This window comes from Mustela nigripes, chromosome X (assembly GCF_022355385.1).
Source record: "Mustela nigripes isolate SB6536 chromosome X, MUSNIG.SB6536, whole genome shotgun sequence".
Lineage (NCBI taxonomy): Eukaryota > Metazoa > Chordata > Mammalia > Carnivora > Mustelidae > Mustela > Mustela nigripes.
The window spans coordinates 44,712,926-44,729,184 of record NC_081575.1 but is presented as its reverse complement, the minus strand read 5'-3'; the positions used below and the strand labels follow the sequence as shown (position 1 = coordinate 44,729,184).

Genomic DNA, 16,259 nt, shown 5'->3' with positions numbered 1-16,259 from the left:
CAGCAGGGAGCCTGTTTCCTCCTCTCTCTCTCTCTGCCTGCGTCTCTGCCTACTTGTGATCTCTCTCTGTCAAATAAATAAATAAAAGCTTTAAAAAAAGAAAAAAAAAGAATGGATAAAGAAGATGGGGTCCATATACACAACTGAATATTATTCAGCCATTGGAAAGGATGAATACCCAACTTTTTCATCAACATGGATGGGACTGGAGGATATTATGCTAAGTGAAATAAATCAAGCAGAGAAAGTAAATTATCATATGGTTTCACTTATTTGTGGAACATAAGGAATAGCTTGGAAGACATTAGGAGAGGGAAGGAAAAAAATGAAGGGGAGGAATGAAGAGGGGGAGATGAACCCTAAAAGACTTTGGACTCTGAGAAACAAACTGAGGGTTTTAGAGGGGAGGGGTAGGGGGATGGGTTAGCCCGATGACAGATATTAAGGAGGGCACATATTGTATGGAGCACTGGGTATTATATGCAAACAATGAATCATGGAACACCATGTCGAAAACTAATGATGTACTGTATGGTGATTAACATAACAGAATTCAAAAAAAAAATGCCCCATTGCTCTTATCACTCAGGAAATTCCAAGGGCTTTTGGGAGCCGTGAGCCAGGAATCATGGATAAAGACCAAATATATATTTCTTATAAACCATAATATCACACAGAGTCTCCTATAATACTTCAGTAATCTAAACAGTATGGTACTGGCATAAAAACAGATATATAAACTAGTAAAATAGACTAGAGATGCCAGAAATCAACCCCGGTATATACAGCCAAATAATTCCTGGCAAGAGTATCAAGTCCATTCAATGGAGAAGAGATATTCTTTTCAAGAAATGATGTTGGGAAAACTGGAAATCATATGCAAAAGAAATCCGGACCCTTACCTTATACAATATATAAAAATTAACTCAAAATTGATCAAAGACAAACTTAAGAGCTAAAGCTTTAAATCTTTTAGAAGAAAACCTAGGGAAAAACTTCATGACATTGGGTTTGGCAATAATTCTTTCGATATGACACCAAAATCATAAGAAAAAAATAGATCAATTAGACTTAATCAAAACTAAAATCTTTGGCACATCAAAAGACCCTTTGAAGAGTAAAAACACAACCCACATAGAGTGGGAGAAAAAAATTTCTGAATCATAAATATGGTAAGGGGTTAATACCAAAAATTTATAAAGAACTCCTAAAACTCAACAATGGCAACAGAAAGACCAAACAACCCTATTTTAAGGGCTTATTTTTAAGGGCCAAACTCCTGAATAGGAATTTTTCAAAGAAAATATACAAGTGGCCAATAAAAACATGAAAGGATGATCAAATCATTAGTCATCATAGACATACAAAGCAACCATGAGATACCACTTCACACACATTAAGACGGGTATTATCAAACCACTGAAACAACAAATGTTGGCAGGGATGTAGAGAACGTGAAACCCATGTATATTGTTGGTAGGAATGTAAAATGGTACAGCTGCTTTGGAAAATAGTATGGTGGTTCCTCAAAAAAATTGAACACAGAATTAACATATGATGTAATAATTCCATTTCTAGGTATTTATCCAAACCAACTGAAAGCAGGGACTCAGATAGTGGTATAACCAGTGTTCTTAGCAGCATATTCACGACTGTCAAAGTGTGCAAACAACCAAAATATACACAGAGACGAATGGAATATTGAAATATCATTCAGTCTTACAAAGAAATGAAATTTTGACACAAGTATGAACTTCAAAAACACTATGTGAAACAGCCAGACACCAAGTTATAAATATTGTACGATTTCACTTTTGTGATGTATTTAGAGTTGGCAACTTTCTAGAGAGAAAATAGAATAGTGCTGTAAGTGGCTGACTATGAGTGGGTAGTAAGGACTGGGAAGTTACTGTTTAATGGATACAGAGTTTCAGTTTGGGATGACAAAAAAATGTTCTGGAGATGGACAGTGGTGACGGTTGAAGCACAAGTGGATGTACTTAATGCCAATGAATTATAAATATAAAATTGGTTAAAATGGAAAATTTTATGTTATGTATATATTACCACAATGTTAAGAAACAGAAATGTATAATACAAAAAGTGAACGCTAGTGTAAACTAGAAACTTCAGTTAGCAAAAATGTAGCAATATTCATTCATCAACTATAACAAATGTATCACACTAATGTAAGATACTAATACTATGAGAAACCATGTGGGGAAAGAGGGGTGGGAGAGAAGTAGTATGTCTGAGCTTTCTGTACTTTCTGCTCAACAAAGTACAGTTACTAACTGAAACTGCTCTAAAACAGTCAACTAATTTTTTTAAAGCCAATATTACTGCATTTTTGGTTCATCATTTCTTGTTTTTTTTTCTAGTGTATTTAAAAAGTCAAATGCATAAAACTATAACTGAAGATCTGCATTAATGAATATGCAATGTATAAAGATCTAATTTGTGACAATAATAACATAAAGAGGGAACCAGAGTTGTAAAAGAGCAGTTTTGTATACTACTGAAACTAAGTTGATACTTGTACAAACTGGGGTTTTATAGACTTAAAATATTAATTATAACTGACAGAGTAGTCACTAAGGAAAAAAAAACTAAAAATATACAGAAAAAAACAAGAAGTAAATCAAAATGGTACAGAAAATACAAAATTGCTTTGCACAGTGGCTATACTTTTTTACATTCCCACCAGAATGTACAAGGGCTCCAGTTTTTCTACATCCTTACTAACACTTGCTATTACTCACTTTTTAAAGAATTATAACTATCTACTGGCTGTGAATTGATATCACTGCAGTTTTGATTTGAACCATTATTGATTATTTGAATATCTTCTTTGGAGAAATATCTATTCAAATCCTTTGACTATTCTGTAATCATTTTATTTGTCTTTGTATTGAGTGGAAAGAGTTATATTTTATATTTATATTAATAAATATGAATTAATATTATTAATACAACATTTATATTTTATATTTTATATTCTGGGTATTAGACCCATATCATATACATAATTTGCAAATACTTTCTCCTATGCTATGAGTAGTCTTTTTACTTTAGTGATGGCATCATTTGAAACATGTTACTATGTTTAAAGCCAAACTGAGTAAGCCTAGTAGCTTTGTTCTAAAAAGTGCTGGAGGAAAATACTTTGGAAAACAGTATTCATTATATTAATTCAGTACTCAATATATTAATATTCATTATATTATAGTCATCATATTAATCATTAAACCCTGGTATCAATGTAGTAAAGCCAATACATAAGTTACTCAAGATATCCATGCAATTGATTTATTGAATCCTTGCAACTCCAGGATATTCTGATACATTTAGTTTTGGGGACAAAGATGCCAGAACATGGGTGCCCGGGTGGCTCAGTGGGTTAAGCCGCTGCCTTCGGCTCAGGTCATGATCTCAGGGTCATGGGATAGAGTCCCACATCAGGCTCTCTGCTCAGCAGAGAGCCGGCTTCCCTTCCTCTCTCTCTGCCTGCCTCTCTGCCTACTTGTGATCTCTCTCTGTCAAATAAATAAAGAAAATCTTTAAAAAAAAAAAAAAAGATGCCATAACAAAAGTATGTATTTCAGATAAATTTGATCAACCAAAATTGATATTTTGCTTCAATCACAATAGAAACTTATCTGTATAAGCTTCTACTTATGACTGGCATAAAACAAACAAACAAACAAACAAACATTTTATAGTCTGTGTAATAAAACGGCTGGCTCCATTTTTTGATCTTTGACTACTGTCAGCTTTTAAGCTTCACCCCTCCTTCTATTCTGCCCCACATACAAATAAATCAATAACTTCCCCTTGTGTCCCTTCTCTTTAGAAAAGTTTGATAATCTTACTGAGAAATCATTTATCACACAAATCATTGATGATTTATATTAATTTATATAATTATCTGAACAGTATCTCCACAAGCTTGAAAGAAAATAACAAAGCATTTATAACTCAAAATAGTAAACTCAAAAATTTATTAGCACTATGAGAATTCTTATCTTTTCTTTGCACCAGGGATCTGTGAATCTTAAGTTGGTGCCAAAAAATTTTTCTTTTCAGACTTTTCCACAGCCCCCAAAAAGCTACTGTGAAGCACTTAGCCACTTAGAAATTGAGTTGTATTTTTCTTTTTTTATTTAATTTAATTTATTTATTTATTTGAGAGAGGGGGGACAGAGAAAGAGGGAGAGAGAGAGGAAGGGCAGAAGGAGAGGGAGAATCTGGAGCAGACTCCACATTGAGCACAGAGCCCAATGCAAGGCTCAATCCCATGATCTGTGACCATGACCTGAGCTGAAATAGAGTCGAGGGCTTAACTGAGCCACCCAGGTGCCCCTAAATTGTATTTTCTTTCTTTCTTCCTTTTTTTAAATTTATTTTTTATTTATTTTCAGCATAACAGTATTCATTATTTTTTCACCACACCCAGTGCTCCATGCAATCCGTGCCCTCTATAATACCCACCACCTGGTACCCCAACCTCCCAGCCCCTGCCACGTCAAATCCCTCAGATTGTTTTTCAGAGTCCATAGTCTCTCATGGTTCACCTCCCCTTCCAATTTCCCTCAACTCCCTTCTCCTCTCTAACTCCCCTTGTCCTCCATGCTATTTGTTATGCTCCACAAGTAAGTGAAACCATAGGATAACTGACTCTCTCTGCTTGACTGATTTCACTCAGCATAATCTCTTCCAGTCCCGTCCATGTTGCAACTAAAGTTGGGTATTCGTCCTTTCTGATGGAGGCATAATTCTCCATAGTGTATATGGACCACATCTTCCTTATCCATTCATCCGTTGAAGGGCATCTTGGTTCTTTCCACAGTTTGGCGACCGTGGCCATTGCTGCTATAAACATTGGGGTACAGATGGCCCTTCTTTTCACGACTTCTGTATCTTTGGGGTAAATACCCAGTAGTGCAATTGCAGGGTCATAGGGAAGTTTTATTTTTAATTTCTTGAGGAATCTCCACACTGTTCTCCAAAGAGGCTGCACCAACTTGCATTCCAGGTGGGATTCATCCCTGGGCTCCAAGGATGTTTCAACATTCGCAAATCAATCAATGTGATAGAACAAATTAATATGAGAAGAGAAGAACCACATGGTCCCCTCAATTGATGCAGAAAAAGCAATTGACAAAATCCAGCATCCGTTCCTGATTAAAATGCTTCAAAGTATAGGGGTAGAGGGAACATTCCTGAACTTCATCAAATCTATCTATGAAAGACCCACAGCAAATATCATCCTCAATGGGAAAAAGCTTGCAGCCTTGCCGTTGAGATCAGGAACACGACAAGGATGCCCACTCTCACCACTCTTGTTCAACATAGTATTAGAAGTCCTAGCAACAGCAATCAGACAACAAAGAGAAACAAAAGGTATCCAAATTGGCAATGAAGAAGTCAAACTCTCTCTCTTCACAGAGGACATGATTGTTTATATGGAAAACCCAAAAGACTCCACCCCCAAACTACTAGAACTCATACAGCCATTCAGCAACATGGCAGGATACAAAGTCAATGTACAGAAATCAGTGGCCTTCTTATACACTAACAATGAAAATACAGAAAGGGAAATTAGAGAATCGATTCCATTTACTATAGCACCAAGAATCATAAGATACCTGGGAATAAACCTAACCAAAGAGGTAAAGGATCTGTATTTGAGGAACTACAGGACACTCACGAAAGAAATTGAAGAAGACACAAAAAGATGGAAGACCATTCCATGCTCTTGGATCGGAAGAATAAACATTGTTACAATGTCTATACTGCCTAGAGCAATCTATACTTTTAATGCCATTCTGATCAAAATTCCACTGGTATTTTTCAAAGAGCTGGAGCAAATAATCCAAAAATTTGTATGGAATCAGAAGAGACCCCGAATCACTAGGGAAATATTGAAAAACAAAAATAAAACAGGGGGCATCATGCTACCTGATTTCAAGCTTTACTACAAAGCTGTGATCACCAAGACAGCATGGTACTGGCATAAAAACAGTCACATAGACCAGTGGAACAGAGTAGAGAGCCCAGATATGGACCCTCAACTCTATGGTCAAATAATCTTCGACAAAATGGGAAAAATATACAGTGGATAAAGGACAGTCTCTTCAATAAATGGTGCTGGGAAAACTGGACAGCTATATGTAGAAGAATGAAACTCGACCATTCTCTTACACCGTACACAAAGATAAACTCAAAATGGATAAAAGACCTCAACGTGAGACAGGAATTCATCAGAATCCTAGAGGATAACATAGGCAGTAATCTCTTTGATATCAGCCCCAGCAACTTCTTTCAAGATATGTCTCCAAAGGCAAAGGAAACAAAAGCCAAAATGAACTTTTGGGAGTTCATCAAAATCAAAAGCTTCTGCACAGCAAAGTAAACAGTCAAAAAAACAAAGAGGCAACCCATGGAATGGGAGAATATATTTGCAAATGACAGTACAGACAAAAGGTTGATATCCGGGATCTATAAAGAACTCCTCAAACTCAACACATACAAAACAGATAATCATATCAAAAAATGGGCAGAAGATTTGAACAGACACTTCTCCCATGAAGACATACAAATGGCTATTAGACACATGAAAAAATGTTCCAGCTGAACCCAACATCAGGCTGGGTACTGCCGACCTAGGCTTTTGATACACCCCAGCACCAGGCTAGCTCCCTGATCTAGCCATCAGGGAGATTCAAATTAAAACCACATTGAGGGACGCCTGGGTGGCTCAGTTGGTTAAGCAGCTGCTTTCGGCTCAGGTCATGATCCCAGCGTCCTGGGATCGAGTCCCACATCGGGCTCCTTGCTCAGCGGGGAGCCTGCTTTTCCCTCTGCGTCTGCCTGCCATTCTGTCTGCCTGTGCTCGCTCTCTCCCACTCTCTCTCTGATAAATAAATAAAATCTTAAAAAAAAAAAACACATTGAGATATCACCTTATACCAGTTAGAATGGCCTAAATTAGCAAGATGAGGAAACAACATGTGTTGGAGGGGATGTGGAGAAAGTGGAACCCTCTTACACTGTTGTTGGGAATGCAAGTTGGTGCAGCCTGAATTGTATTTTCTTAAAGGGCAAACTCGTATTCCTCATCTGATTCTTCTCTGTGAGTTAATGGAACTTATATATTTTCTTCAATATTAGTAAAATTTTAATTAAAACAAAGTGATACCATTTTGCATCTATCAGATTGGCAGATATGTTTAAATATGTAAATAATCAGAACTGTTAGTGGGTGTAGGGAACCAGGGACTCTCATATACTGATAGTCAGTGGGTAAGATAATATAATCCCTTCCTAAGGAGATTTCAAATGTCTATTAAAATGAAAAATACCTATGACCCAGAAGTCTACTTAGAATCACCCAAAGAAACAAAAATAATATTGTAATACATGAAATTCCATACAGCACTAAGAAGAAAGACATAGATACATACTTGTACAGAAAAATCCCTAAATCAAACTATTGAAAAAATGTTAAAGAATAATACATATGCTATGATAAAATTTAATACTTTAAAAAATCCTCAGGACATTTATATATTTTGTATGTAGGCAATGTATAGAAAAGTTCTAGAAACTGACAAATATGTGTTGCCCCTAGGAAGAGGCTGGGATTGGAGTTGCATTCAAAGAGGTCTTTATTTATGATGTTTAACTTTTTGAAAGTAAAATGTATTAAGATATCGTACTATTAGAGGTTTGAGGGTCCAAGTAAATATCTTCTTTCCCTAACCATGCTCTAGATAAAATGAATAAAAATAATAAAGTAGGGAGTGATGTCAGCAACACAGATGTATAGGGTTTCCTAGTGCTCAACTACCTCAGAAATACTAATTTGAATAACTATCCATGCACAAAAATACCTTCAAAAGAGCCAAGGATTCCAGTTGAGGGATGACAGCACCTGGGTGAAGCACAGAAATAAGAAAAGATGTATTGAGGAGCGTAGGAAAATAGATTCACATTAACTCCATCACCTTTCCCCCCAAACCCAGTAGCCCAGCATGGGGAAATACCCTTCCCATGAGAAATGGAGAGTGAAGTGAGTATCCAATTTCACCAGACTCCAGAGCCAAACTGTCCCAGCACAAGGTCAACTCTTATGGCCCTAAGTGGCTCTCTGCAGTCTCCCACAAACCCAGGCCCCCAGCTCACTGCAGTGTCTTCCAGATCCACAACTTTAAGCATTTCCCATGATACCAGGCTCTCAATCAGCTCCTGTAAAACCAGGCTCCTGGCTCACCTCAGTACTATCAGCTCCAGCATGCCCAAGTGACTGCCATGGTTCCAGACAACTTCCAGAGCACCAGACTCCTGGCAGGTTCCCCAAATCCCCAGCCTCTGACTCATCCAGGTGTCTGCCAACTCCTGTGGCTTCAGGTGGCTTCTGTAGCACCAGGATCCCAGAGGGTTCTTATGAACCCAGGCTTCTGGCTCACCCTGGCAAAAACCAGTCCCAGTGGTCTGAGGTGGCATCTGTGGGTCCATATTCATAGCAGACTTCTGCACACCTAGGTTCCTGGCTTACGAGAGAGCTGGCTGTTTCCTAAGGCCATGAATGGCTCTGTGGCCCAGGCTTTCAGTATATCCTCATTCTTGCCAACTCCCACAGCCCCAGATGGTTCCTGTCACCTCAGACTACTAATCAGGTACTATGAATTCAGGCTTCCAGCTGAACCCAACATCAGGCTGGGTACTGCCGACCCAGGCTTTTGATACACCCCAGCACCAGGCTAGCTCCTGTAGCCCTAGTCCTCCAGCCTACCCCAGTGCCAGACTAGTCCCTGCAGACCTAAACTCTAGGGCAGTTCCTATGGACCTAGGCTCTTAGCCTATCCCAGCACCAGGCCAGCCTCTGTGCTCCAGCCTCAAGGATAGCTCCCGGTGCCTGGCCTTCCCCAGCACCAGAGTGGTCACAATGGCCCTTGCCTTTGGTTGGCTCCTGTGACCAGACTCACAGCTTCCCCTAGTACACAACTGGTCCCTGTGGACTGAGACATCAGGCCAACTCCAGTGGTCCCTGGTGCCTATTAGGTCCCAGTGAATCTAGGCTCCAGGCCTGCCTCCTTGGACCCAGGCACCAGGTGGATACCCATGTACACAAGCATGAGGCTTGCCCACTTGCTTATCCAGATACCAAACCTGCCCACTCAGAGTCCAGCAGAGAGTCCACCATGGACACCACTGGATAGCCCACCCTGAATCTGTGGATGAGTTAATGATGGGTTTTGTCTGCAGAAGCAGTCTATAAAGACTAGAAGAGGTTCTAATTCTTCAAATGTGCAGGCACTGAAACAAGGCCATAGGGATCATGAATAATCAAGGAAATACTTCACCAAAGGAAACTGATAAAACTCCAATGACTGACTCTACAGAAACAGATCTATGAACTGTCTGATGAAGAATTCAAAATAATTCTCTTAAATTCAGTGAACTACATGAAAACACAGACAAGTAAATGAAATTGGGGAAAAATAAAATGAGAAGTTCAATAAAGATACAGAAATAATTTTTAAAAAGGCAGAAATCCTAGAAGACACTGAATGAACTGAAGAATTCAAAAGAGAGCTTCAACAGCAGACTCAACCAAGCAGAGTTAGTAAATAAGAAGGTATCTGAATGTCACTTGAAATCTTTCAGTAAAATGCAAAAAGAAAGAATAATGAAATAGGGTGAAGAAATACTACATAAATTAGGGGATATTATTTTTAAAAAATCCCTGCATTACTGAAGTCCCAGAAGAAGAGTGGGAGAAAGGAGAAGAAAGCTTATTTAAAGAAATAATGACTAAGAACATACCAAATTTGGGGAGAGATTTGGACATATAAGTTCATGAAGGTCATAGGCCAGCCCCAAATTTCAACCTAAAACAAGTTTTTCTAAGACACATTATAACAAAACTTTCTAAAAATCAAGCACACTTTGTCACTGCCAAAGGCAAAAAGAAAATCTTAAAAGCGGCAAAGATAAGAAGACTATAACTTACAAGGAACCTCCATAATACTATAAATGGATTTCTCAGTAGAAATCTTGCAGGCTAAGAGTGAGTGGGGTGATATATTCCAAGTGCTGAAAAGAACAAAACTGCCAACCAATAACACATTACTCAACAAAGCTGTCTTTCACAAATGAGAGATAAATAATTTACCAAAAATACAAAAGCTTAAGGCAGTTCATCACCACTAGATCTACCTTACAAGAAATAATGAAAGGAGGATTCACCATTCATTTCTTTAAGTTCTTAAAGGATTCAATTCTTTAAAAAAAAAAAACTTCATTTATTTATCTGTCAGAGAGAGCGAGAGCATGCACAAGCAGAGGGAGCAACAAGGAGAGGAAAAAGCAGGCTCCCTGCTGAACAAGGACACTAGAATCATGACCTGAGCCAAAGGCAGATGCTAATTGGACTGAGCCACCCAGGCATCCCAAAAGCCTCAATTCCTTAAGCTGAAGATGGGGGCATCTGGGTGACTCAGTTCATTGTCTGCCTTTGGCTCAGGTCATGATCCTGGGATCCTGGGATAGACCCCACATCGCGCTCTCTGCTCAGCTGGGAGCCTGCTTCTCCCCCTGCTTGTGCTCTCTCCCTCTCTCTCTTTCTGTCAAAATAATAAACAAATATTTTTAAAAAGCTGAAGATAACAGGAGGAAAACCTGAAAATTCACAAATAAGTGGAAATTAAGCAACATGCTCCTGAACAACCAATGGATCAAAAATAAAATCAAAAAAGTAAATTTAAAAAAATCTTCAACAATGAAAGAGAAAACACGACATACCAAAACTTATAGGATGTATCAGCTTGTCTAAGAGGGATATTTGTAGTAATAAACCCCTGTGCACTTGGTGGTAAGGTAAATTTCTTTAACCACTATAGAAAACAGTATGGAAGTTCCTTGAAGAATTAAAACTATAGGGGCACCTGGGTGGCTCAGTGGGTTAAGCCTCTGCCTTTGGCTCAGGTCATGATCTCAGGGTCCTGGGATCAAGCCCCGCATTGGGCTCTCTGCACAGCGAGGAGCCTGCTTTCCCCTCTCTCTCTGCCTGCCTTCCCCTCTCTCTCCTCCTGCCTCTCTGCCTACTTGTGATCTCTCTCTGTGTCAAATAAATAAAATCTTTTAAAAAATAATAAAAATAAAAATATAACTACCACATATCTAGCAATCCCACTTCTAGATATATATCTGAAAGAAATAAAATCACTTTCTTAAAGAGATCTTTACCTTCATGTTTACTGTAGCCTTATTCAAATTGCCAAGACATGGAAACAACTTAACTGTCCATTGACAGATGAATGGATAATGTAAATGTGGTGTATATACAAAATAATATTATTCAGCCACAAAACTGGAAATCCTTTCTTTAGGGACCCTAATAGACCTTGAGGGCATTATGCCATGTGAAATAAGCCAGACAGAGAAAGAAAAATACAAAATATTCTTACTTATATGTGGAATCTAACAATACAACTCACAGAAATAGAGAGTAGCAATTGTGGTTGCCAGGGGCTGGGGACAGATGAGATGAGGAGATATTTGTCAAAGGGTACAAATTTCCACCTATAAGATGAATAAGTTCTGGTGATCTGATGTATAGTATGGTGACTATAAGTAATAATACTGTATTACACATATGAAAATTTTTAAGAGAGTAAATCCTAAATATTAACACCACAAAAAAAATGGTATTCATGTGATGGAATGGTGGTGTTAACTAACATATAGTGGTAATCATCTCACAATATATATGAATATCAAACCATGATATTATATAACTTAAATTTACATATGTTATATATCAGTAATATCTCTGTAAACCTGGGGAATAAAAGAATCTTTGTTACTGACAAATTTGATACAGACGAATGTGACTTAGAATTCCAGACAACAGTGTTCCTAAAAATAAATCCAAGAATTTGCTAAAATATCCCACCTAATTAGAAACTGGGGATGTATTTCACTGCACACATGAAAACTTATATTATGGAAAAGAAAAGTAGGACACAGCCCTTTGTGGTAAGGCAACCTTTCAAAGAGAAAGGGAAGATGAAAAAATAAGAAGGAGCAAGGATGAGGGCAGAGAATCGTCACAGTTGTCATTCTAATGAAGTTCCCACTAACAGTGTGTGCTAACAGTCCACGTGTGTTGTAGGAAGATTACTTGCTTTACTTCATGACAGGAAAAATGAGAAATCCATTCTTATTTTCACTCCCAGGCAGCAACATTTTAAGAGGAGTAGTATCAGATCAACTCTGATACTACATGGAGTTCCCTGAATTATTTTTCCAGGAAAGGAGTGAAACAAGGAATGAGCAATAGGGTTTTGACTTCAAGCACACCCCAGGAACAATTTGGAAATGACTGTCTCCCATAATTCCCACCTAAGGGAGACTATTAGCTTCTTGCTTTGACACAAATACCTGCATACCCCTACACTCATTCTTCTATTTAGCCAATGGAAAATTCCATAGCTGACTGTGTGCTCCATAGGGCATGAGAAACAGAGTATTTCCAAAGGGTCTGATCTAATTGTGTTGGGAAGACCCCAACTCTGAAATTAGTACACATGGCTGGAATTCCAAGGGACTAAAAAACAAATTATAAACAGGCACCTGGGTGGCTCAGTAGGTTGAGCATCTGACTCTTGATCTCAGCTCAGGTCTTGAACTCAGGGTCCTGAGCTCAAGCCCTGTATTGGGCTCCACACCAGGTGCAAAGCCTACTTATGAAAAAATAACAAAGAACTTCAAAAATCATCTAAGTAGTAACTGCACATTGCAAAATCCCTACTTTTTTCACCCTTTAGTGCACATGTGTGGCCAGCTGTCCTTCATTTTAACTCCTAGATATATAAAAGATAGGTTTAGAACTGACCTTAATAGAAATTAAACTAGGCATGGCTTCTAAAACTAGGAATACATGAAACCTCATTGAGACTTTTCAGTTTAGGCCTTTCCCCAAATACATAAATTAGGAGCAAGAGTAAGTTCAAAAGAAAGACTAGTATTTATACACTGATCCTAATATCTGTATTTCCCAATTCTTGGCAGTAAAGGAAAGGGCCAATAACAGCAAAGGAGGCAAAGGTAACCCCAGATACCAATCTATACCTGGAATTCTATGTCAGTAACCCCTAGCCAGAACCTAGCTTTCGTTAAGTATAAACAGGAGGACCTGAAGAGGTATAGACCACATGGGGCTTCAGCTCCGTAAACTGCACAGATAGGATAACAGAATTAGGGAAATTAATTTCTTCCTAACTCTACACCCTTAAGGACTTTGGAGCCCTGCAGCTATCTCACGGAGCTTAGCTTGCTCAGCTTGCTCAGCTCCAAGCTACCTACCACCAAGGATAGGTGCAAATTACCAAGCCCAAAGCATTGGCCAGCAAACAAAAGCAAGGATGAGAGTAAACAGACACCAAGGTAGGACAAATGAGACTATCCATGAAGCAGCTTCTGTAATTAGTTCCAGGAAGACCTTCCTCTGAGGCCCAGGACTACAGGGAATGAAGCAGTAAACCTGGTCCCTTGATGGGGTACCTAGATTTTGAGGGCATGGTGGGGCTGGGTCCTTTCAGAACCATATTTCCATGGCTTTACTGAGTAGGGGTGAGAACAAGGAATCCTCCTGGGAGTTAAAAAGCTTCGAGATATCCTGATGAGAAATCCTGTATTAAAGGGTAAACCCAAGTTCAGGGACTCAGACTGGAAAGAAAGAATCTGTGTTCCCTTTCTTCTAGGTCTGTGTCCTCACCCCTTTCCCCAGATCTGCCCAGATGTCATTTAGTAGCACAGTCCTGTATTCTTGTGTAGAGTGATTCCATCCCTTGAACATGCTGAAACTAGATCTATTTATGCAAACTTGTTTTGTTTGTACCCTCCTACATACAGACAGTACTCTTTATCACCTTTGTGGTGATTGTGCTTTATCCTTCTGACTAGACTTCATTCAACTGAAGAACTGGGACAATGTTTTCACCAGTTTGAGCATGCAACTTTATTAACATGTAAATAAAGTCTCAAACAAATACATTTATGTCAATATAAAGCACAGAAATATAGCTTACTCAGAATGAATAGGTTAATTATCAGGTAATGTTGCAGAAATTCTAAAAATATCTCCATTTATATAGCACAATAAAAATGAACATTCAAGCTCTCAAGATCACTTGGTATCCATAAAGTTGCCTCCTTCAATCAATACAAATTAACATAAATATTGAACTTAGATGAACTCACAGTTAAAATATGCATGGCTTCATATTACAACACCAAAAAAATTGTTCACAGTTTTGTAAGAACATACAACTATTCAGAGTTTCAGTATTAATCGTATAACTTTATCTCTCACCTCAGGATCACTGTGATCTGCTAAGTCTTGGAGTTTCTGACCAAACTCTTTTGCTTCCTGGAATATGGAAATAAGCTCAGATTTAGTGAACTCTTCCTTGGTAAACAGTTTCACCTTCTTTTTGAATTGGAAATTTATATTCTCAAATATTTCAATGATATTAAGAATATTGGCCTTTGACTCATTCTTGTTAAAGGGTGCAACCAGTGAGGATAGTACTTTGGCACTAATCAGTTCTCTCGTATTGGCCTGATTTTTGGACAAGCGCAAGAACACTTTTAAAACATAAAACTTGGTTTTGACACTTCCCTTGTTTAACAAGGTAAGAAAATCTGGAATGTAATTAGCAATTATATGGTGATCCTCAAATTTCACACTTAGGTGCACTAATAATTTTAGTCCAGCCAGTTGCACGGGGGAGTTCAATGGGTAAGAGATTATGTCCTTACAAACTTGACGTATGTACGATTCTGCTGGTTTTGGTTCTTCAGAAGACTCAGAGTTGTCATCTACCATATTTAAAGCTCTAGGGTGTTCTGTAACATTGGGATTATTGACCAAGTTTTCAATCATAACAGTAATACCTACATCATGAATTATATCTTGGGTAAATGGATAAGCCGGACTGATGCCCATTATCATAGTAGCTATTTCATGAATAAAAGGATCCTTAGTTAACTTAAGTAGGGCAACGAGTTTATCAAATTCTTTAGGCTCTAAACTAAAGTCACGTGATTTACAGCGGCAGGCTCTTGGATTGGGCCCATACTTTTCCCTATACTTCACCTGTTTTTTGATCTCAGCTAAGGTTTGGAAGTAAGGCCCATTATAGGGTGGGATCTTGGTCAGAGGCCGAATCCCCAGGGGAGTTTCAATCAAGGTCTCAACCAGAGTCCAATTCCCTTCTGGAGGCAAGGATGGCTCCCCTCCTTCTATTGGGACTAGGACACTATACCTGGCTCTTGACCATGCTGCTGCTTTTTGTTTTATAGTGAGTTCTGGTTTGGGAATGGGCTTGGCCTTTTCCTGGATCTTAGGTGGAGGCTTATAAACTTGAGAAGGGGTCTCCTCTTCAGGCCAGAACCAGGATCCTACACTAGGTTCTTCTCCAGTCCAGAACCAGGAGCAGACATTTTCTTCATCCTTATCAATGGACTCGGTTACAATACCAGCTCTGTCCTCAGCCCCAGCCCTGAATTTGATGCCATCCTCTCTCTTTCTCTGGGGCCTGGACTCAATATCAGCTTTATCATCAGCCTTGGCAAAGGACCTGATATTGGCTTCACTTCCAGCACGAGCCTTGACTTCATACTTGGTCACTGCACTGACCCTGGCCATAGGCATCACCTTTGACTTGGTTTGGGGCACTGTACCAGGTTCTGCCATGGATTTTGCCTTAGTCTCAGATATGACTCTATTCTGTCATAGCTTCCATCTTGCCCACATTCCTTGTCATAGCCACGGTCTCAGTGTAGGTCACTGTGTCCTGGCCACTGCTCCATCCCCAGCCTTGGCCTGGGTCACTGGTCCTGTTTTCAGTTCTGCCTCAGCCACTGCCTTGGCCTGGATCTTAGCCTTGGCTCTAGTGTTGGCAGGGCCATTGATTCAAGCTTTTAGAGCAGCTCCAGCTCCTGCTCTGCCCCTGCCTTAGCCTCAGAGCCAATCATGATCCAAGTTAAAGGCAAGGCCAAGTTATATACCCCAACCCCGTCTCAACCTTCACTGAAGTTCTGTCCCAGGCTGGTGTTTTCATACAAAGTCCATTTGTCACTCGGCCCCCTTTCCAACTACAGGCTCTGCCAATGATATAAACAACGTGCAGAGGAAGCTCACTCAGGTAAGGGAAGAATGGCTGTGTGCCTGAGCGCAGCCCTGT

The 16,259-nt window shown here is 39.1% G+C and overlaps 2 protein-coding genes across 5 annotated transcripts in view; both read right to left on the bottom strand.

Moving 5' to 3' along the window:
- GPRASP2 (G protein-coupled receptor associated sorting protein 2) overlaps window positions 1-16,259 on the bottom strand; it is a 139,431-nt gene that overhangs the window by 120,819 nt on the left and 2,353 nt on the right. For 2 of the 4 annotated variants that reach the window (XM_059385625.1, XM_059385624.1), the window contains exon 2: window positions 7,896-7,936. The gene's annotated coding sequence lies outside the window, so the exon portion shown is untranslated. Of the gene's footprint in view, window positions 1-7,895; window positions 7,937-14,383; window positions 14,441-16,259 lie in introns of those variants that run through there. The other 2 variants (XM_059385622.1, XM_059385623.1) reach the window with 2 other exon arrangements.
- On the bottom strand, window positions 14,345-15,988 carry ARMCX5 (armadillo repeat containing X-linked 5; the record flags this gene model as incomplete). Its single annotated transcript, XM_059385204.1, is given in 3 exon segments — window positions 14,345-15,800; window positions 15,802-15,868; window positions 15,871-15,988. Coding segments are annotated over 3 exon segments (1,641 nt in total), but the record flags the coding sequence as incomplete, so codon positions are not given.